General features: G+C 42.5%; 1 protein-coding gene across 1 annotated transcript in view; it reads left to right on the forward strand.

Moving 5' to 3' along the window:
- Positions 1 to 6,329: 6,329 nt before the first annotated feature.
- TRHDE (thyrotropin releasing hormone degrading enzyme) overlaps positions 6,330 to 19,008 on the forward strand; it is a gene marked incomplete at its 5' end in the record, with an annotated part of 202,012 nt that continues 189,333 nt past the window's right edge. Inside the window, 2 exons of the mRNA XM_084206037.1 lie at positions 6,330 to 7,144; positions 12,587 to 12,860. Of these exons, the coding sequence (XP_084062163.1) occupies positions 6,330 to 7,144; positions 12,587 to 12,860 (1,089 nt within the window). The remainder of the gene's footprint in view (positions 7,145 to 12,586; positions 12,861 to 19,008) is intronic.

Consider the following 19,008-nt stretch of genomic DNA (forward strand, 5'->3'; position numbering starts at 1 on the left):
GTGGGACTATCTAGATAAGCTGAATCAGAAGACCCACAAAGAAATATCCATATTTTTGCATTGTAAAATAGAAATGGGACATGGAAAGAAACAAAAGAGCATATTATGTTTGTGATTACTATGTTACAAAACACACAAAACTACATTGAAATCCAGTTATAGAAGTCTGAATATTTATTGCTGAGTTTAAAGGATGAAGAGATTATCCACAGGTGTTTTTTAAAATGAGGTTTAATCTAAATTTTAATGGAAGTAAACCCTTGCCTTGCCCACTACAATGTTCCTTGTATTTTTAATGAAAACGGTTCAGTAGATAAGACCCAATCTAGACATGTAAATGTTGGTTCTTAACACAATCTGGAATTTTCACAAATAATTCTTCTTGTCCCCCTGAGACTAACTTCCTACTACTAATTGATTCCAATTAGCCAGTTTAAAGTGTAATTATTCAGTGAAAGAAACAAACACTATTATATCTATGCTCTACATTCCACTACTAAAACCATGGCATTATTGAATTTGTGGAGTTGCAATGGTTCATGCATGGAAAAAAGGTATCTTCAAGAAACTGTGTTTAAAAACACTGAGGAAAAAAACCCTTGTAAATAAGTTGGAATATACTTTAACTAAAACCTGCTTGTGGAGAATGAGGACACTTGTTTTCCTTCCTAAATTACTACTGTAATGAAGAAAAAGAAATGTAAGGAAGAAAAAGAAAAATCAGTTGCTGATTAGATGTGGATAAATATGAAAACAGAACATCGGGGGAAAAGAATACATTTCAGACACCCAAATTGAAAATTTAAAATATTTAGGTCTCCTATGAAAGTAGATACTCTAATCCTAAAACTTGAGAAAGAAAACTTTGAGAAAGACTTTTGAAAAATTAAAAAGTATTACGACTTTGTAGGACAGTACTGAGTAGTTTAAAAGGACTGGAATATAAAGGAAGAAGATTCCCCAACAAAGGATGGTGATGGTGTGATTTCAAGGCACAAGGCAAATGGAAAGCAGCAGGTGGTCACTGGGGCCTGGTGGTGCCCAGACAATGCTCTACTGATGCCTCCTCTGATGCTCCTTCCAACTCCAGAGGTGACAGGAAAGCAAGAGGTGATGATAAGAGAAAAAAGAAGGAGGGGAAGAGAAGGATCAAGGTTACTACTGAGCCTCTCTGTCCTGCGGCAAACTTCTATCTTCTCATTCTATAGGACTTTACCCACAGCACCAAGCCCCTTCCTCATGTATTTGTTCCTTTAAAAAAGGAAACGCAAAACTTGTCTAAGATAAAGCTGTACCTAGACATCTGGACATCTCTAGTTAAAAACTAAACATAAATAGTGCTTACTGCCAATGAACTCAAATAAGAAAGGTCATTTATACAGATGACATGAGGGTGAAGGAGCAGAAAACAATGGAAAGCATGTTCCTTTTCTTGGGATGTTTAAGCCAGCACAAATCACCATGTGTCAGCTTGTTTTACAATCCAATGTTTTCACTTTTAATTAGAAAGTCTTTCCCTTAGCATTTTTCTTAGCAGCAATTTTTAAACTAAACAGAAGGTGTATTCCCCAGTGCCATATGTTAAACCTGACATGTTACTGAAAATGTCTTTTGGAAAAAACAAAGCAAAAGAAAACCAACTAAAAAACCACTAAATATAAGACCACTGTCCCACTCCACTGTCTTTGGCCTCCTTGTAAGCTTCAAGAGCACACAGCTGTCCCATCAGGCAGTATCAATTCTTTGAGGAATTAGTCATAACTGAAAAGCCAATGGATGAGAGACTGATAGATTCCTCTTTTGCTTCACTGGCAACCTGTGTGGCTGGAAACAGTCATCCCCCACTTGGTCTCGTAAGTAACAGCTAGATGGAAGCTGTGTCTGTGGGGAGTGAGTAGTTAATAATACTCAGAGAGGTCACCTTGTTGATGTTTTTTAACCAATATATTAGTAGGCTATGAAATGTAGTCCATTTTAGGACTTAAACAGGAGGGATTAAGACCTATGGGTATCCTTGACTTTAAAGTACGCAAGGAGAATCCAGCTATGACCAGAAAAATGCCTGACTGAGGCTGAAAGGGTCAGTGGAGCACTGACTGATGGCGGCTGATGCAGTCTTTTTTCCCCTGTAATTTTTCCCAATATAAATTGTTGGTTTTGGGCTTTGCATAGAAGTACACTTTCTGATTTTTTTTTTTTTTAAATAGTGTCAGTTTGATAAAGTCTGTCTGTAAACCTCTATTATATACAGATGAATGAAGGATGGATCACTTGGATTAAAAAACAGCCATAGTTAGGCAGACTCAGAAAAATATAATGTGCCAATCTCTGGGCTGGATGAACTGTACCCAGCTGCATGATATACAATGAAGTTACTCATTTATAGTGCTTCTCTTCCAAGACTGCAAAGCACCAGGGTGAATACTGAGAGGTGTTGTGTGCAATCTTAACATAACATAAACTACAGCTTTATGTGGGTCCCTCATCAGCTCTCTGGGAGCCATGCTATAAGCTGGTATAGAATTGGAAACTGTGCTTTCTGAAGTTTATCCATGTTTCTTCTGATACTTGTCAAGGTAGGGCCATCTCCATAGAAATTCAGTTAAGGTGAGACACAGTCTTTTATTTTGTATGAGTACCTCAAATCCTAGGCTATAAGCTCATAAAATGAGATTGCATACAAGATGTTGATGGCCTAGGGGAAGTTTTGAACAACAAGAAGTCAATATCAGGATTTTGCTGAAAAAATGATCCATGATCTGGTATATTTTCAAACAGTCTTTGCACAAAGACCAAAGGAGTTGCAAGCTTCAGAGGCAAAACCCATGAAATCCACGTCTATGTTTATAACTGTGGATAAATGAAAAAACAAGAATTTTTCCCAGAACTTGTACACACAAAAAACTTGTACACACAAGTTTTTTGGGAGCTGCAGGCCTTTGTATTTTCTTCAGCAAAATATATATAACAGTCTGTATATATATATACAGTCTATATATAACAGTCTGTACACTAAACTACTTGCAGAGAATAGCATTTGAGAACAAATTGCCAAGTTAATACCTTCTTTGACCTGTATCTGGTCAAGCTATATTTTAGAAACCTGTCATTACTAATATGAAGAAGAGGTTAATCTGGTAATGTGAAGTTTCAGAATGATGGATGAATCAAGGCTCACGAGCTATTTAACACAATACCTAGCTGCACCTTCTTATTGTAAGTCTCCAGACTGACAAGCCCAAAGAGGAGGGGTCGCAAACCTCTCAATACTTTGTTTCTGCAACGATGAAATTTGGAGGTGAATTTAGACAGCCTTAATTCCCACCACTCATGCCTTGTGCCAGTTTTTGGAGTGCTATTCCAACTTGGCTTAAAAGGAATCAGCCTCATGGCCCCTCATAAGCATGCAACTCAAACCTTTTACATACCCTCTCTCATACTGACCCTTCAATTTATAGACTATTATTGTTGAAGCTTAATTGTGTGACCAACTCCCTTGGCAGGGCTTGGAAGATTTCAGCCTGTAGAGTTATGTATTTGTTATCTGTACTCAAGATGGCCAGAATGATGCTCCTGTGCTCTCTCACACACACTTGTATCTCCCTCTTAAAAGTGGCAGAGCTGGTTAGCCCAACTGCCTGCTACTTCTCACTTTTCTAAGAAGGCTTCACAAAAACCTTAACCTGTGAAAGTTATCCAAGTGCATTTAATTAAAATTATTAAAAGTTAGAAATGTTTATAAATGGGGACATAATATACCACTTTATTCCAGGTTACTTCTACTCTTGAATTACATCTTTACCTGAACATCTCCCTGCATTGCTGACAGGAACAAGCATAACTGAAAGTGCAGCTCAGAGAGCGACAGAGGAAAACACTGCCTATTTTACTAATGCCTGATACTGACAGCCTGTACACAAAATCTTAAAAGCACTCAGGCACTTCCTTTTGTGCCCACTTTTAAAGGGTTTAATGAAACATATAGAAACTGACATTTTAAACCTGTAGCTTTGGATGTTATTTTGCAATGTCAGTTTCTTTTTTTTTTTTTTCCAAATCACATAGCAATAGTTTTCTACCTTTCTGCATCAAACTTCAGTCAACAAATAATGAAGGCTGTTTTCGGATAATAAAATGTTTCTGTTCTTTGACCTGTTCTAAACACGTGGGCAGCCAAATATCACCACAGGAAATATGTGGCAATGCTAATTATTAAGCAAAATCTTAGTCCTCCTAGGACATACAAACACAATTAGCAACACACCTCTAATTAAAAATTGTTAAGATTAAAAACCTTTTTTAGATTGTGCTGCAAGATAAAAGTAAAGGCTCATTTCTTTCCAGAGACAGTAGATCTGAATACAATCCTTCTATAGGAATATATAAGGAAGCTAGCAAACTCCTTATGCTGAAACTGGTAATCCTTAATCTGGTTAAAGTGTCAATAAATGATCATTTGTATTCTGCAACAGTATGCAAAGTGATGTAACACTTCTTGAAGATGTCGAAGATTCAGGACAAAGAAAGATTAGGCATTTCCTCTTGAAATAAAATGGCTAATACATCACATTTAATGAAACTCTTTAGATTTGCTTTGCTTATGAAAGAAGTGCAAGACTTGATTTTTATTTTTTGTTCTTTTCTCTTCACTATGGAAAGCAAGGCCTTTATCCTGTGAATTGTTATGTATGCATTTAACTTGATGTACAGCATATATTCCCATAGATTCCACAGGACTGAGTGCCAAAGATAGACACATCTGTGACTGCTTACAAGATTGGAGCTGAAGAGCTTCAAAAGAGAAAATGAACAGAGATAGTTTTTGAAGTATGCAAGCAAAATAAAGGGAACAGAGATGCTTTCAGACATTGATCTAGATCCTTGCTGTATATATTCTGTGTGTTTGCAGATCCTACGTAGAAAAGTTTGGGTGCAGGTGGAAAAAGTAGGCTGATTTGGTTTTCCAGACAGGGGTTCATTCCTAGGCGTACTCAAGCCAAGTTGCTGTATTATCGGAGGCAGCATTTAACACATCTTTAAATCCCTCCAGCCGAGGGGTGGGGGTTCAGGAAGGAGAGTAAGAGAGAAAGTCATGGGGCCGCGGAGTAACGGCAGGGGGATTTCTGAAAGTACCAGCCAACGCTTTTTTTCTGGGCATATTAATCCTATCGATTTAAGTAGGAGTATTTATCCTTTTCTGAGCTCCATCTTCACGTTAGTATGACAGCACTATTGTCGTTCAAACACGTAGTCGGCGGCTCTTTATTAAGTCTCTATAAATATGACACAGTAAGGGCATTCAATATTTATGTGGAGAGCACACGCATTTGTGTGTAATCCCGGGCAGTCCTGCGGCTCGGAGGCTTTGCAGCCTCCCCACTCCCGGCGCAGCCTGGCCCTCGCCCTCCGCCCGCCCCGGCCGGGGCTCCCTCCGCCGCCTCAGCGACCTCCCCCGGAGCCGCCGCGTGTGACACACCGGAGAAAAGCCTCCCTCGTCCCCGCGTCGCCCCCGCCTCCCGCCCCCGCCCGCTCCCCCGGGGCGCCGCCGTCACCGCCGGCAGCCGGAGCAGCCGCTGAAGCCGAGGGGCGGCGGGGCTTGCCCGCCTCTTCCCCCCTTCCCATCCTTTCCCTTCCCTTCCCTCGCCTCTCCCCGGTGCCTATATATAGCCGCCTCTGCTCGAGCCAGCCGGGAGATTGCTCTGTACCTGCAGGAGACAGGAAAGAGAAAATAAGAGGAGCGACTCTCAGGAGCCTGACCCGCTATCAGGAAGAGGAGGACGGGCCCGGCCCGCGCCGCTGTCCGGTGCCACCGCCCCCGGTGCCGGGCGAGCCCCGCGGGGACGGGCCGACCTGCGCGGCGGCGCCCCGGGGGCGCGCATGGCTCGGGCGCTGCCGGGGCCGGGCGAGGAGCCCGACCCCGGCCTCGGCGGCTCGGGACGCGGGGGAAAGAGAGCTCCCTGCGGACGGCGGCGCTAGCGGGGGGGCCGGGGCGGCAGAGCCCTCCCCCCTGGCGCCGAGGTGCGCTCGGCGGCATGTGCTGAAGTGCCCCGCAGAAGCCGCACAAGTTGCCTGCGCGCCGTGGCCCGGCGGCCGGACGGCGGGGAGCGCCCGCCACCTCTTGCCTGACCCGACCCGACCTCGTCCCGTTCCCCTCCCCGAGGGCTGCTCCCCCGCGGGGCTCCCGGCGGCCAGGGTGATGCGGCTCGTTAGGAAGTGAGAGACCGTGCGTCCCACGCGGGCCGAGGGCCCCCTGCCTCGGAGTCTCCCATGCTTTCGAGGCCCCCTCGGGTGGCGGCGGCCCCGCGGGAGGCGGGGGCGGCGCTGCCGTGATGGCCCTGGAGGAGAAGCGGGAGAAGCGGCCGCCCGTCACCCCCATGATGATCGAGGAGGAGGCCGCCTTGCGGAACGGCAGCCGGGGGCTGCCGCCGGGACCCTGGGCCGAGGCGGCGGGGCCAAGACCCCGCACCACGGAGCGGCACATCGCCGTACACAAGCGCCTGGTGCTGGGCTTCGCTGTTTCCATCCTAGCGCTGCTGGCGGTGACCATGATCGCCGTGCTGCTCAGCGTCCGCTTCGAGGAGTGCGGCGCCGCCGCCGACGGTCCGCCGCGGGCCGGCGGCAACGGGAGCCTCTCGGGGGCAGCCCGGCAGCCGCCCGGTGCGGGGCAACCTCCCGGCCGGCCGGAGGAGGAGGCGCGGGGCGGGGAAGCGGCGGAGGAAGAGGAGGAGGAGGAGGAGGAGGAGTGGCAGCGGCGGCGGGAGCTGCCGCCCTGGGCCCGGCCGCGGCTGCCGCGGCACCTGCGGCCGCTGCACTACAACCTGATGCTGAGCGCCTTCATGGAGAACTTCACCTTCAGCGGGGAGGTGAACGTGCAGCTGGAGGTGCGTAACGCCAGCCGCTACATCGTGCTGCACGCCCACCGCATGCACATCGAGGCGGTCCGCGTGGCCGAGGACAAGCTGGCCGGCGGTGTGCAGGTGGCCCGCACCTTCTTCTACCCCCAGACTCAGGTGTTCGTCGTGGTCCTCAACCGCAGCCTGGAGGTGCAGAAAAGTTACAACCTTAAGATCATCTACAACGCCCTCATCGAGAACGAGCTGCTGGGCTTCTTCCGCAGCTCCTACGTCCTCCACGGCGAGCGAAGGTAGCGGACGGGCCGCGTCGCCTCAAACCCAACTAGGTCCGAAGTTGGCGGCCCCCGCGCCAACTTCGGGTAGGGCGGCGCTAGGACCCGGCAGCTGCGGCGCCTCCAGGCGGGTGATGCCGCTGGCTCCGCGCTGCTCGGCCCCGGCGGTCCCGCCGAAGGGTGCGGGGCTCGGCCGGCTGCCCGGGGAGGGGGCTACGGCGAGGGGAACGGCCGCCAAGGCCGGCCGGCTGGTGAGCGCAGGACAGGCCTCGCGGGTCCCCGCCACCTCTCTCTGGTCATCTCCGTAGGGCTCGGCTGTCAGAGCAGAGATGCGGAGGTTCTCGGGGACCGCGAGCGTTTGCCCGCTCCAAGCCACCGGCCGGTGTCGTGAGGCAGCCGTGAGAGCGGCTGGAGCGCGGCCGAGGCTGCGGGACTGCGCGGGAGCGAGCGGGGGCGGGCGGAGCTGTCTCGGGCTGCGGGGCGGTGCGGGCCGGGGCCGTGCGGAGGCCGGGCCGGGGTTAGCCGGGGCCGCCGGCAGGTGAGCGGAGCGCTCCGCCTGCACGCCCCGCCTGCGCGGGGAGGGCTGCGGGGAGCGGCCGCCGGGTCAGGAGATGCTCCGGCGCAGCTTGGGGACGGACGGTGGCAAGGAGCAAACTTGCAAGGATGCTACCAGTGAAGCAGACCGTCCGCTAGGTGCTTGTCGGGGCAGAGGCTCTGGGTCTGTTTCACACAAAGACTCTGTGTTCGGCTGCCGTGTGCCCTCGTATGACGGAGCCTTGCCAGGTTACAAATAGCAGCGTGGAGGGCAGCGAGACTTCTGTTTTGCCTTTATTCTGTTCGGTAAAGCAAAAAGTGTGGTGGGATGCGTTTTCACATAAGGTGAATACGTTTACAGTGCAGCTGGATCGCGGCAGATTTACACCCTGTGACCCGAGAAACCTGATTCATTTGCGGGCAGAGCAAGATTCAGTCTTGATCTGTATTTACTCATGTAGTTAAAGCCCCCTGGGTCCTTGTCTAGGCCCTTGTTGCAGTAGGCAGGGTTACTGTGGAGGGCCCCGTTTAGCCAGTTACAGAGGCTTTCTTTAAAGAAGGTGTTTTCTAACCACATTGAGGCTTTATAATAGAAAAGAAAGGCAAGGGTGGACTTCTTGATAGTTCTGGCATGGTTTATAATTTTAGAATTGGATTCTTTTTAAGCTGTCCTTTCTTGAAATATCTATGCAGTGACAGAATCTTACTGTTTTAGATTGAGGAAACAATTGAAGTGAAACAAAGATTTTATAGTTGGAAGAACTGGGCAAAAATATTAAGACATGAAAAGCATCCTCACCAATTCAATTAAGTCAAAAGCCCTTTTATTAAAACATATTTCCATTGCTATGATTACTGACAATTTTCAAAAGCCTGATATTAGAACCGCAAGCAGGATCGAAATTAAGTTTTTGCAGTTTATCATCAGAGTGAAATAAAAAGGAAATTTGAAAAAGCACAGTTGTAAGAAAAGATGCGGATAAAATGCCTTTTGTCACGGTTGACTGAATGGTTGGGGTAATAGGGAGTTCTTACAGACCTGTATTGAAATGGGCAAATGAGAAAACAAAATACTGTTAACAGCAGGGGGTATAATTCACTTTACAAATCTGAGAAGTTATTTAAGCAGTTATTATTCTCATGTACTTTGACTTTGTGTAGGAATAATTGAACTGTCAAATAGGTGTGGCAGTGACATTTCTCCAGAGCTGCTGTACTACATTTCAATACTGATCCCCTAGTTGAGATTTAGAAACCATCACCAACAAAAAAAGATCTATTCACTGTTTCAGTCATCAGGATAGTTTAGAACAGAGGGTGGAAGGCAATGGTAAAATGTTTTTCACAGTGCTCTGTGTGTAACTTTTCAGATATAAATTACTTTGTTTTTAATACACTTTAGTTGTGGGCAAAATACTTTCCTTACATAAGGTAGAATTGCTATATTGAAATCAGTGGCATATTTTTTCCTTTACACCAGCTCACTTATATTTCTTTCAGTAAAACATTTTTACAACTGTAGTCATTGCATGGTTGTAGTTTCAGGTGTTCAATAGAGAAAGTGTTTTTCCTTTTCAACTGTCACAGGCTTAATGACTCACTATAGTATAAAGTGAATAATACCTCTTCTAAACCAGGGAACCTTTTTGATCAGAGAGTGCTCTTACAGTAACAATTTACATTCTGATTAATAACTCATTTTTTAATGTGATACATATAACCATTTTTAGTCCTCAAATACGGACAGCTTCTGTTATGATAGACAGACAGACTTGCATGCTCTGGGAGACCTTGCTGTTCTAGCAGGGCTTTGATTTTTTGACATCTTTATATTCAATTAAAGTACATCAGCCTCATTGGAGTAGTACTTGCTGTAAAAGGGTCCAAACCATCATTTTTCATTTTATTGTGCATGAGGAGCAAATAACTCTGCTGTGAGGCATCACAAACACACTAATGCCTTCACTTTATGATTTTTTCCCCTAAAGTTAGTTTCTCTGGCCTTCACAGGTGAACTTTTTAAACCAGCCTGAAATGTAAAAACTACATTAAAATATTTATTTTCTGACTGAAATCTTTCCTACTGTACTTGAAATGTAAAATGCAAGTGATATGCTACAAATTTACTTTGCATTATGTGCTAGAATTTACTGGCAGTAATCAACAGAAATATAATCCAGAGCTACTGTAGGAATATGCAGGCATAATATAAATGAACATCAAAGTTTGGTATAAGTGAAAAGGAAAAAAAAATTCTTACATCACACAGAGAAAACAAAGACATATTCTTTAATCTTGTGGCAACTAAGATGTTAAAATAGGTTATTGAGGAAACACATCTTCCTTTAGACAAGATGGAATTAAAACACCTGCAAGTTACTGCCATGGGTGTTGTGAGAAGATAGACTGTGAGCCCGTCATTCCCTCAAGTACACCCTTTTGTGGTGATATTTTTGGGAAAAGGAGGTAAAAGTGTTGGTACCGAAAGAGGTGTGTAAAGGGAAGGATGAAATAGTCAAACTGCCCTTCACTTTTGGCATGCTGTAGAAGTCTGCTTGTTAACTTGAACACAGAGCAAAATAGATAAACAATGCTTTGGGTTTAGCTTGTTTGTTTTCTTTAAATGGTTAGGGTTTTTTTAAGCAGTTTTAAGGTTTTGTTTGTTTTGCTTTATGGCACCACAAGCAAATCAATATTTGATAGTAATGCACATGTTATAGATATCACTATTAATGGTAGTTGGTGTATTTTTAGTATGAAATATTGACTGCCCTGTGTTTCCCCAGTTATGTCTATGTGGATATATCTGTCTATCTGTGAAAACACAGAAGATGAAGAGTTTACCAGGGTTTATTAGCCTGGTGAAGGGATTGTTTCAGTGGCCTAATATGTATTAAAAGATGACTGATAAGATCTCTGAGAAGTGGGGTGAAGACGTGGAGAGGGGACAAGGGAAAACTTCCTTATTTAGAGGGTATCACAGTATGACCAGTATTCCTAAGTATGCATTTACGTGTGTGTTGGAGCTCAATAAAATTGTTAATTGCAGACGAAAGTTTATCATTCTTGCTTTAGTAATAACAGGCCAGTACAGTTTTCCATGCTCACTTGAGGCTTCTGTTGGATGTCTGTAGCTGTTTAGAGTGTGCCTAGAATGCAGAATCAGGTCCACTTGAAATACTTTGCATATAAATTAAGTTGCTTTGCTTCATTTAATTGGCTGATTTGGCTTTGTTGCAGTAGTGCAAATCCACTGATATGAGAGTTTTTTGGATTAACACGGGATATTGGGTACCAACTTTTTACCTTTGATTTAGCAATCTTACCCAAAATGCTGGTTTTAGTAATCCGTGTTTTGTAATGAGGCAAGAAAAATATGAATTCCTTCAATAATTATTAGCCAAAAAAGGCTTTTTATTTTAGAAAGAAGACCAATGATAACTGCTTCAGTGGTGGAAAATTTTTTCAAGTTTTAAAAATACTATCCTTATTGAAAACATATATCTAGTTCTGTCAGATGCTATAGCAAGAATAAGGTGTAATGTTTCAATAAAATTATTTCTTCATTGCCTCCAAAATATGTGTAAAATCCAAAAAGTTTTAGAAAAAGTTAATTAGATACTTTTATTTCCCTATGGGATACCTATGTTTTTGCTCTGCCAGTGTTAGAGTATCATATTGCAGATTAATGGTTAATACTGATTAATAATAGGTGCCACCATATTCATTACATCAATGCTATCCACCCATCCTTTTCCCTCAGAGGAATAACAGATGATTAGTCAGCCTCTAAAATGTTGATAAATGTTTACCTGGTATCTAAAATTGCACAGTTATTTCCACAGATGAAACCTTGGAAGGTGAGACATGAATCAAAAAGCCTACGTACATGCTACCTTCACATTTACATGGCTAGCCCATGGTAATTTTCTTATTCTACATGCCTCCAGAAAATACTGTTACCAGACTCCATAATTCAGCCTTTTAAGTTTAGCTTCTTGTTTCTGCAAAGAGATTGTGAGTTTTTTCCAATGTGTAAATACATGTCTCCATCCAGAAAGTTTCCTATTCTGTATCTGGATCAAAATTTATTCAGTTGCAAAGAAAACAGTTACAGGTTTTATTATCAAGCTGAAGCCTTCTCATTCTTCCCAGGCATGCTTAATAAATACCTTTACCTCTTTCAGAGATCTTTCCAAAATTTGACCCATTAACTGAGAACATGGATTTGCTTTTTATAAAATACACCAGAAATGAAAAGCACGTGTAGAAGAATGGTGTAGAAATACTTTGTGCTGGTTTAATAATTTGCTTGCATTTGTGATTCTGCAAAGCTCACAGAATGGTTTTTTTGGGGCTGCACAGACACAGCAGTGCTATATAGTACTGTGTCTCAGACCTGCATGCAGCTGGTTGAGAAGTAATCAGCTGTGGAAAGCAATGACCCTCCTGAGTGCGCTGAGTGACCGTAAGTTCTCATGCCCAAAGAAAGGTAAAGCGCCCTGTCAGTGTCTCAGGGCACAGTGAATTCCCTGAAGGCTCCTAAATCCTGGTTTGAGCTGAATGTGCTTGTTTTGCATTTGTGTAACTAACAGTGGCCCGCTTTTCTTCCCCACATATTGATGAACAATACTGTGAGAAACTGAAGTTTGATGCAAGGCAAGGGTTGATTTCTTTAGTGTCAGTGTGGTGTCTACAAATTTGTAGGAAATTTGTAGACCATTAATTTGTATCTATTGCATTGCAGTAGAGATAGTAAGAAAATGATCAAGCAGTGTTCAAACACCATATATTTTGTGTATTACAGTTTTAATTACTTCTTGCTTTAAACCACAATGGTCAAGCAGTGTCTGATTTGGAATATCTGTGAATCAAGTGCTAGGCACAGTTAGTAATCAAATTTTGGGTTTTTTTCTGTTTTTCTAGGTTTCTTGGTGTTACGCAGTTTTCTCCTACTCATGCCAGAAAAGCCTTTCCTTGCTTTGACGAGCCTATCTACAAGGCCACCTTCAAAATCAGCATCAGACATCAAGCGACTTACTTATCTTTGTCCAACATGCCAGTTGAAACTTCTGTTTTTGAAGAAGATGGATGGGTTACAGATCACTTTTCACAGACCCCTCTCATGTCCACCTACTACCTGGCTTGGGCAGTGTGCAATTTTACATACCGGGAAACTGTCACCAAGAGTGGAGTAGTTGTAAGTATTTCTAATGTACCAAAACCATTTCATTACTTTGAAAACCCTCAGTTTTTGTAAAGGGATTGTACCAGCAAATATTGAAAATATTTTCTTGATTTATATTTTTAAAATTTGCTGGTCTATTTAATGATTGTGTGTATTGTTTGGGACCTTTCCTGGAGGTTTGTCTAACATTTTTAGTTTGTCTTGTGCCTTTTGTAAATGGTTAGCTTAGCAGGTGTGGTTATCTGATGAAATTTTAAACTTTTAAATATGCTGTTAAACTACACTTTGTTTTTCTTGGGAAGTCTTTTCTTGTTTTTCCTGTAGCATTTTCATTACCAGTGTTCATGAGATTATTAAAGTGGTAATACTGGTAAGGTTTCCAGTCGCCTTCCTTCAGTACTGACATGTCCCTTGGTGTGCTCTATGCTAGCTCAGGAGGCTGATATAGTAATTTCTCTCTTAGATCTTTTGCCCAGGAGCAGGACTTTGCAACCTATCCACTTCCTGAGGTTGATGGAAGCCCTAAGTTTCTGAAGGTGTTTTTTGCAAATATGGCATGATTCCAGGAGTTACGCCTTGGAAAAAAAAACAAGAGAGAAAATCCTTTATTTATTTATGTCAGTTTTGGTTTTGTGTACAAATATCAAACTCAGAATTGTATAACAAGCCAAAACATACATGAGAAATGCTGTCAGCTTAATAGAATATTTTACAGCGCTGTCATCTTGATTTTTCAGGTGAATATACAGAGAAAGCCTTCCTACTTAGTTGCTGTGAGCAACAAAACAGAGCCAGTTCTGGAAGTAGAGGACCAGACAACAGTTTGAGCTGTGAGCCTGAGCAAAGGAATGTTCACCTTATACTTTGGCAAATGCTGTATGACTTTGTGCTGTAGCCTGGGGGCTTTAGGAAGGGCTGCAGACTGTTCATATCAGGAAATATCATCTTAAATACTTTGAGCCAGCCTGAGCATTGTGCTGCAATGGAGGGAGCTGATCCACCTTCTCTGAGCCAAAGGTGTTCTTGGCCTTCCTTGTGCCAGCCAACAGCTCTGTACAGCCATATGATCTGGCTGAAAGCTGACCTGAAAAAAACTAAAAATGTGGCGAGTTTTTGGCCAAAACAGTTCACTGATCAAGCTTTTTGTGCTGCTACCAGAGTCCTAGCATGGATTCGAGGCTGTGCTGATGGAAGGTAGACCCAGGAAGCACTGGCATGTCTCATTTAGGCTGGCCTGAAGGGATCAACAAATAAGTCTTGTTTTTGTTATTGGAACAATTGGGTAGGATACTAGGGGCCTTTCTTCAGCCCTTTTCTGCCATGACCAGCAGACTGTGACAGTACTCTCTGGCACCACACAAGGAGGAATTATGACTAGGAAGTGGTTCTTTTGAGGTACTTCAACCTATAATGATGTGGGAACTGCTGAGACTTATATAATAGTCATAGGATCATAGAACAGTTTGGGTTGGAAGGGACCATAAAGACCATCTAGTTCTGAGCCCTCCTGCTACCGGCAAGCACACCTTCCACTAGACCAGGTTGCTCAAAAAACACATCCAACTTAGTCTTGAGAACTTCCAGGGATAGGTCATTCACAGCTTTTCTGAGCAACCTGTTCCAGTATTTTACCACCCTCAGAGTAAAGAATTTCTTCATAATCTAAACCTAATCTAAACCTGCTCCTTTTGTTTTGAAACTGTTACTCCTTGTCCTATCATTGCTATTGGCATAACCATATATTTGAAAGGTTGGGGATGGAACTTAGGACCATCAATTTGAAACATGCAACCTACTTCCTCTGTAACTCATTTTATTGTAGTATTGTTTAGAGCTCATATCCTGTAGGCTTTTGCAGCTTGAATATATTTGATGCCTTGAAAACAGAGGCCCACTTATGTCTTGTAGACAACAGTTGATAGCTTTCTGCTGTTCTTGTGTTTTTTTTCAAAACTGTTCTCAAGACTTTCGATTTACCTGGAATCTGAACAGAAAATCCAAGTATTCTTTTGTTAGGAATTTTTGATTACTAGAGCCTTATAGTTATGCTTGAGTCTATTGGTTCAGCACATGTAGGAGATATGCATGTGTATCCAACCAGCTTGTACCACTGGACAGAACTTTGCCAACAATTACGAAAATTAGTAGGTTAATCTTTGTGAAAATTTGGAGACCAAAATCCTACATAAATTGAGATAGTCTGTTATCCTATAAAATCATTTGGTTAAGACTACACTTTTAGTTCTTGTTTTTTTATAAAGCCCTTATCACAGAGGTGTATTAATGCCCGGGACTACTGAAGTAGTTTGGGCTGGGTTATTGGTTAAATATATCTTGCTATTTTTCAGTTCCATTTGAGATCTGATCATCTTTTATCATGGTTCAGTTTTGTTGAAAGAGCATGTTTTAAGGTATGAACTCACGGCAAGTACTTCAGTTCAGAGCTGCATTCTTTCAGATGAATTGCTGAGGTAATCCATCTTTTTGAGTCTTTAATATTGCAATGCCAGGAGTTCGTGGAGGCTACTGAGTGAATTTGAAATCATTGGAATCCTTGCACATGGAACTTCAAATTTCTTGGTTTCCTTCAAAGCCACTTTTTTACTAAAATACAGTTACTCCCATACCTATGGCAGTTAAGTTAAATGTATAATAAAAGTAAATTTGCTTCTAAAAATGAATGGATTTTCATGAAAATTACCAAAACCTTTGGCTGAAGCATCTTGATAAGCTATTTCTTATATTGGTGAATCTTCATTTTAATTAATGCAGTGTGTATTATATTTGTTAGTAGACACCTGAAAGACTCCAGACTGCTTTTCTTTTGGAAGTTCTATGAACCTCATTTTGGTTTACAAAATATTTTGGGGGGAGTGAGCTGTCCTTTCAAATTTTGACAGCATGCTAATGATTATAATCTCACTTCCAGCTGACCAGTATTAATAAAGAATTGTGGTCAAAGGAAGATAAACTCTGAGGAATAGAACTAGCTGTGAGATGAAAAGCAGATTTTTTTGTCAAAATTGCTTAAATGTCAACTTTTCATTTTTTCTCGAAGAATGTGACTGACCTCCAAATTAGTTTAAAGCATGACATTCAATACAAGTCCAGTTTTAAATAAAAACTGCCTTATGGAAAGCTTAGGTAGCCAATCAAAATACTTATGTGGCTATAGCATATATAATTCTTGCATGAAGATGTTTTGTATTTCATACACTAAAATTAATTGGAGAAAGGCAATTAACACAAGCAGGGTTTTTTAGGAGCATCCTTTCCTATAGTGGATGTAAATCATTATCACAAGCATAACTCTTTAGTCCATATGGGTCTGGTGCAAATCCCTTCCAGATTAGGTAATTTAAAAGCAGACCTGACTTTTTATATGTATTACAGGTATATAATATGTTGCTCAGATTCCTCTGGGATTACAGGAAACCTCTGCAACTGCCTTTGTCTTTAGGCAGGGACTTCATTCCTGTTTAAAGGACAGTGGTGCAGTCATCTGTGCTGCTATGTACTAGGGAGCAGTGTAGTTCTACCAGGGTGATGCCTGAGGTAATGTTGTTTTGAGGGAGGAGGGGTGCCCTTGCAAGCAGGCTTAGCTGATCAGTGTATCGCTCTAGCAGTTGTACTAGCTGCAGCTGGGGAAAATCATGGGGTCTGTATACTGTCATCTTTGCACAGTACAATAATCCAAAAAACTCTACTTACCTCCACATGCTTGCTGTCTTATTTTGCATTTCCTAATCATGCCTCGTATGTTCTTTGTTAAAGAACTTATTCTTAAAAGCAAAATATTGCTGGTTGGATTGTATTGTCTGTCACATTATCTCTGTGTCTCTTTCCCTCATTGGTGTCTTTATTTGTGCTTTCAATCCACCAGGCCTTTTCCAACTATTGTTGCTTTATTTTTTCCTCTTGGATTAGTGCTTCTATTCTCCAAACCCTCTGTTTCTCATTTCTTTGTCAGGTGAACATGGAAAATTCATTATTTCCTGCATGGCTTTTCAGTGTCTCATAAGTTAATTCATTTTTCCCCCCTGTAAATTCTTTCTCTTTTTGAATTAGTGGAAGGAGGGAGCACATAATGTATCAGTGGAGATGGATGTATGGCTGGCAAAGATGTTTCCGGGAGATTAATCTTCTTCTATTCTTCTTTTTTGCTGTGGATGGGGTGTGGAGATAGGTATAGAAATAAAATGCCAACTGGCAGCACTAACGTGTTTCTCTTGTCAGGGGGAGTATCTGCTAAAAACAGAAAAAGAAAGTGTATGGAAAGAAGTGAAGTCAGGAGCAATTGTGGGTGCAGGGGCTAAAGAGACAAGTGCAGACAGTACCAGAGCAGATGGGAATGAGCAGCTGTGAAAGAAAGTGGCTATCTAGCTGGGTGGTGGTGAGTGGGAGGAGAAATGCTGAAGGAAGACAGTACCCGAAGAAGAATTTTGCATGGTTTCACTTTTCCTACCCCTGCTTCTATTCCAAAGTGGTGGCAGCACATTTTGCAGGACTGGTAGTGTGTGCCTGACCACAGCTGGGTCAGCTGCTCAGGGTAGGACCTCCACTGTCTGAACCCATGCACGTTCCTTTTTAGAGACCTTTGTGACCAGGTGCATCTTGGTTTCAGCTGTATTGTGTTATTGTAGTGCCATCAATGCTGAGTACTTTGTCATGATACAAAGATCTTTAGGCTAAGAAAGTTCTTACGATTAGAATTACACCAGAATAAAGTCAACCTTTATTGCATTGCTTTTGTTTTGATATTGCTTTATCTAAGATGTAATTAATGTTCACAAGCTGTACAGTACATTTACCCTGGCCAATGAGGAGGAGCTCTAATAATCTGGCTGAAGGAAAGTAAGATAATTAGTGTTTCTGTAGTGCTTTCTGCCTTGCAGAGAGCCTGTATAGAGGTACTGGCATTGAATTCTCTCAGGCATGTACCTGGGAGGCTCACTCAGTTTGTCTCAATATAACTAAAAAAGATCTAGTGGTCTCAAGAATGGGATCTGTGGAGTAATAATTGCTTGATTCTGCAAAAGTGAAAAATTATTTTTTCTAGGAAGAGCCAGTGAACAGAGTCACATAAGCAGATTTCGGTCAGGATGAGTACATGTCCCGCAGCTCATGTTCATTTAGTTCCAGCATGGGACCATGGCTTTATTCATGCCCTTAAGACAAGATGACTGGATATAGTGCAGTGCTTCCAGCTGGACAGCTGTGTTGGGCATTCCCTTACCTGAAGTGTGGTGATCAGTCTGAGGAGATTAAGAGCTGACTTTCAGGAATAGTCTAAGAAAAAGAAAAAAAACCCCATGTTGATCAGCAGAATAAATTTTTTCCCAGTGAGTTTTGTCATTTACTAGTCGCTAGAAAAAACTGAAAATATCAGTCTTCTCTAAGATAACTATGCACTTACTATGCAATTTGGTCAGCAGTGTTTATAAAATTATTTTGTATTTGAAAAATGTAGCAATACTTTTGTCTAATAGCAAGAATGACCTCAAGACCAGACAATTTCTGTCAGCTAATGACTACCTGGGTTAAAGGCCTGAGGCTCTTCCTTAGGCCCTCTCTCCAGCTGATGATAGTAATTGCCAGCAAAGTCTCTTCATCAGTTATTATTTATTCATCGGTATTGAAACAATTATTTGTGAGATAATTGTTTGTGGGTGAGCATATTGGTTACAGCAGAATGGTTATGCTATCAAAAGTAGAACTTGTCTTCAATTAAAATTTTCTTCCTCTGCAGCCTGAATTTAAGTCCAGCTCCAGAGTTATGCTCTACTTTTGAAGCTCTGCAAAGTAACTTTTGTTAGCCCATCACTTACCACTGGGAGGCCACACGTTTATCTGATAAACAGGTAACAGCTAACACAGGAAACACCAGACATATTTCTGAAGTCTGGTACAATGCAGATTTATAATATTTAATCTTTATATGTCTGTGAATCCTACAGTGATGCACATTCATTTTTTCTTCCTACTAATGTCCCACACTTGCTGTTTTCAGAACAGCTTTCATCAAACAGTTAAAAATAAAATGCATGTTGGAGTGTATTGGGAAGTATGCAATTACATTGAGCTAGAGAAGCACACATGGATACAGATAGGTGTGTTTGTGCTTTCTTTTGTGAGTGTGAAATTTTCTCTGTAGTAACAA

This window comes from Fringilla coelebs (assembly GCF_963513975.1).
Source record: "Fringilla coelebs genome assembly, chromosome: 5".
NCBI lineage: Eukaryota > Metazoa > Chordata > Aves > Passeriformes > Fringillidae > Fringilla > Fringilla coelebs.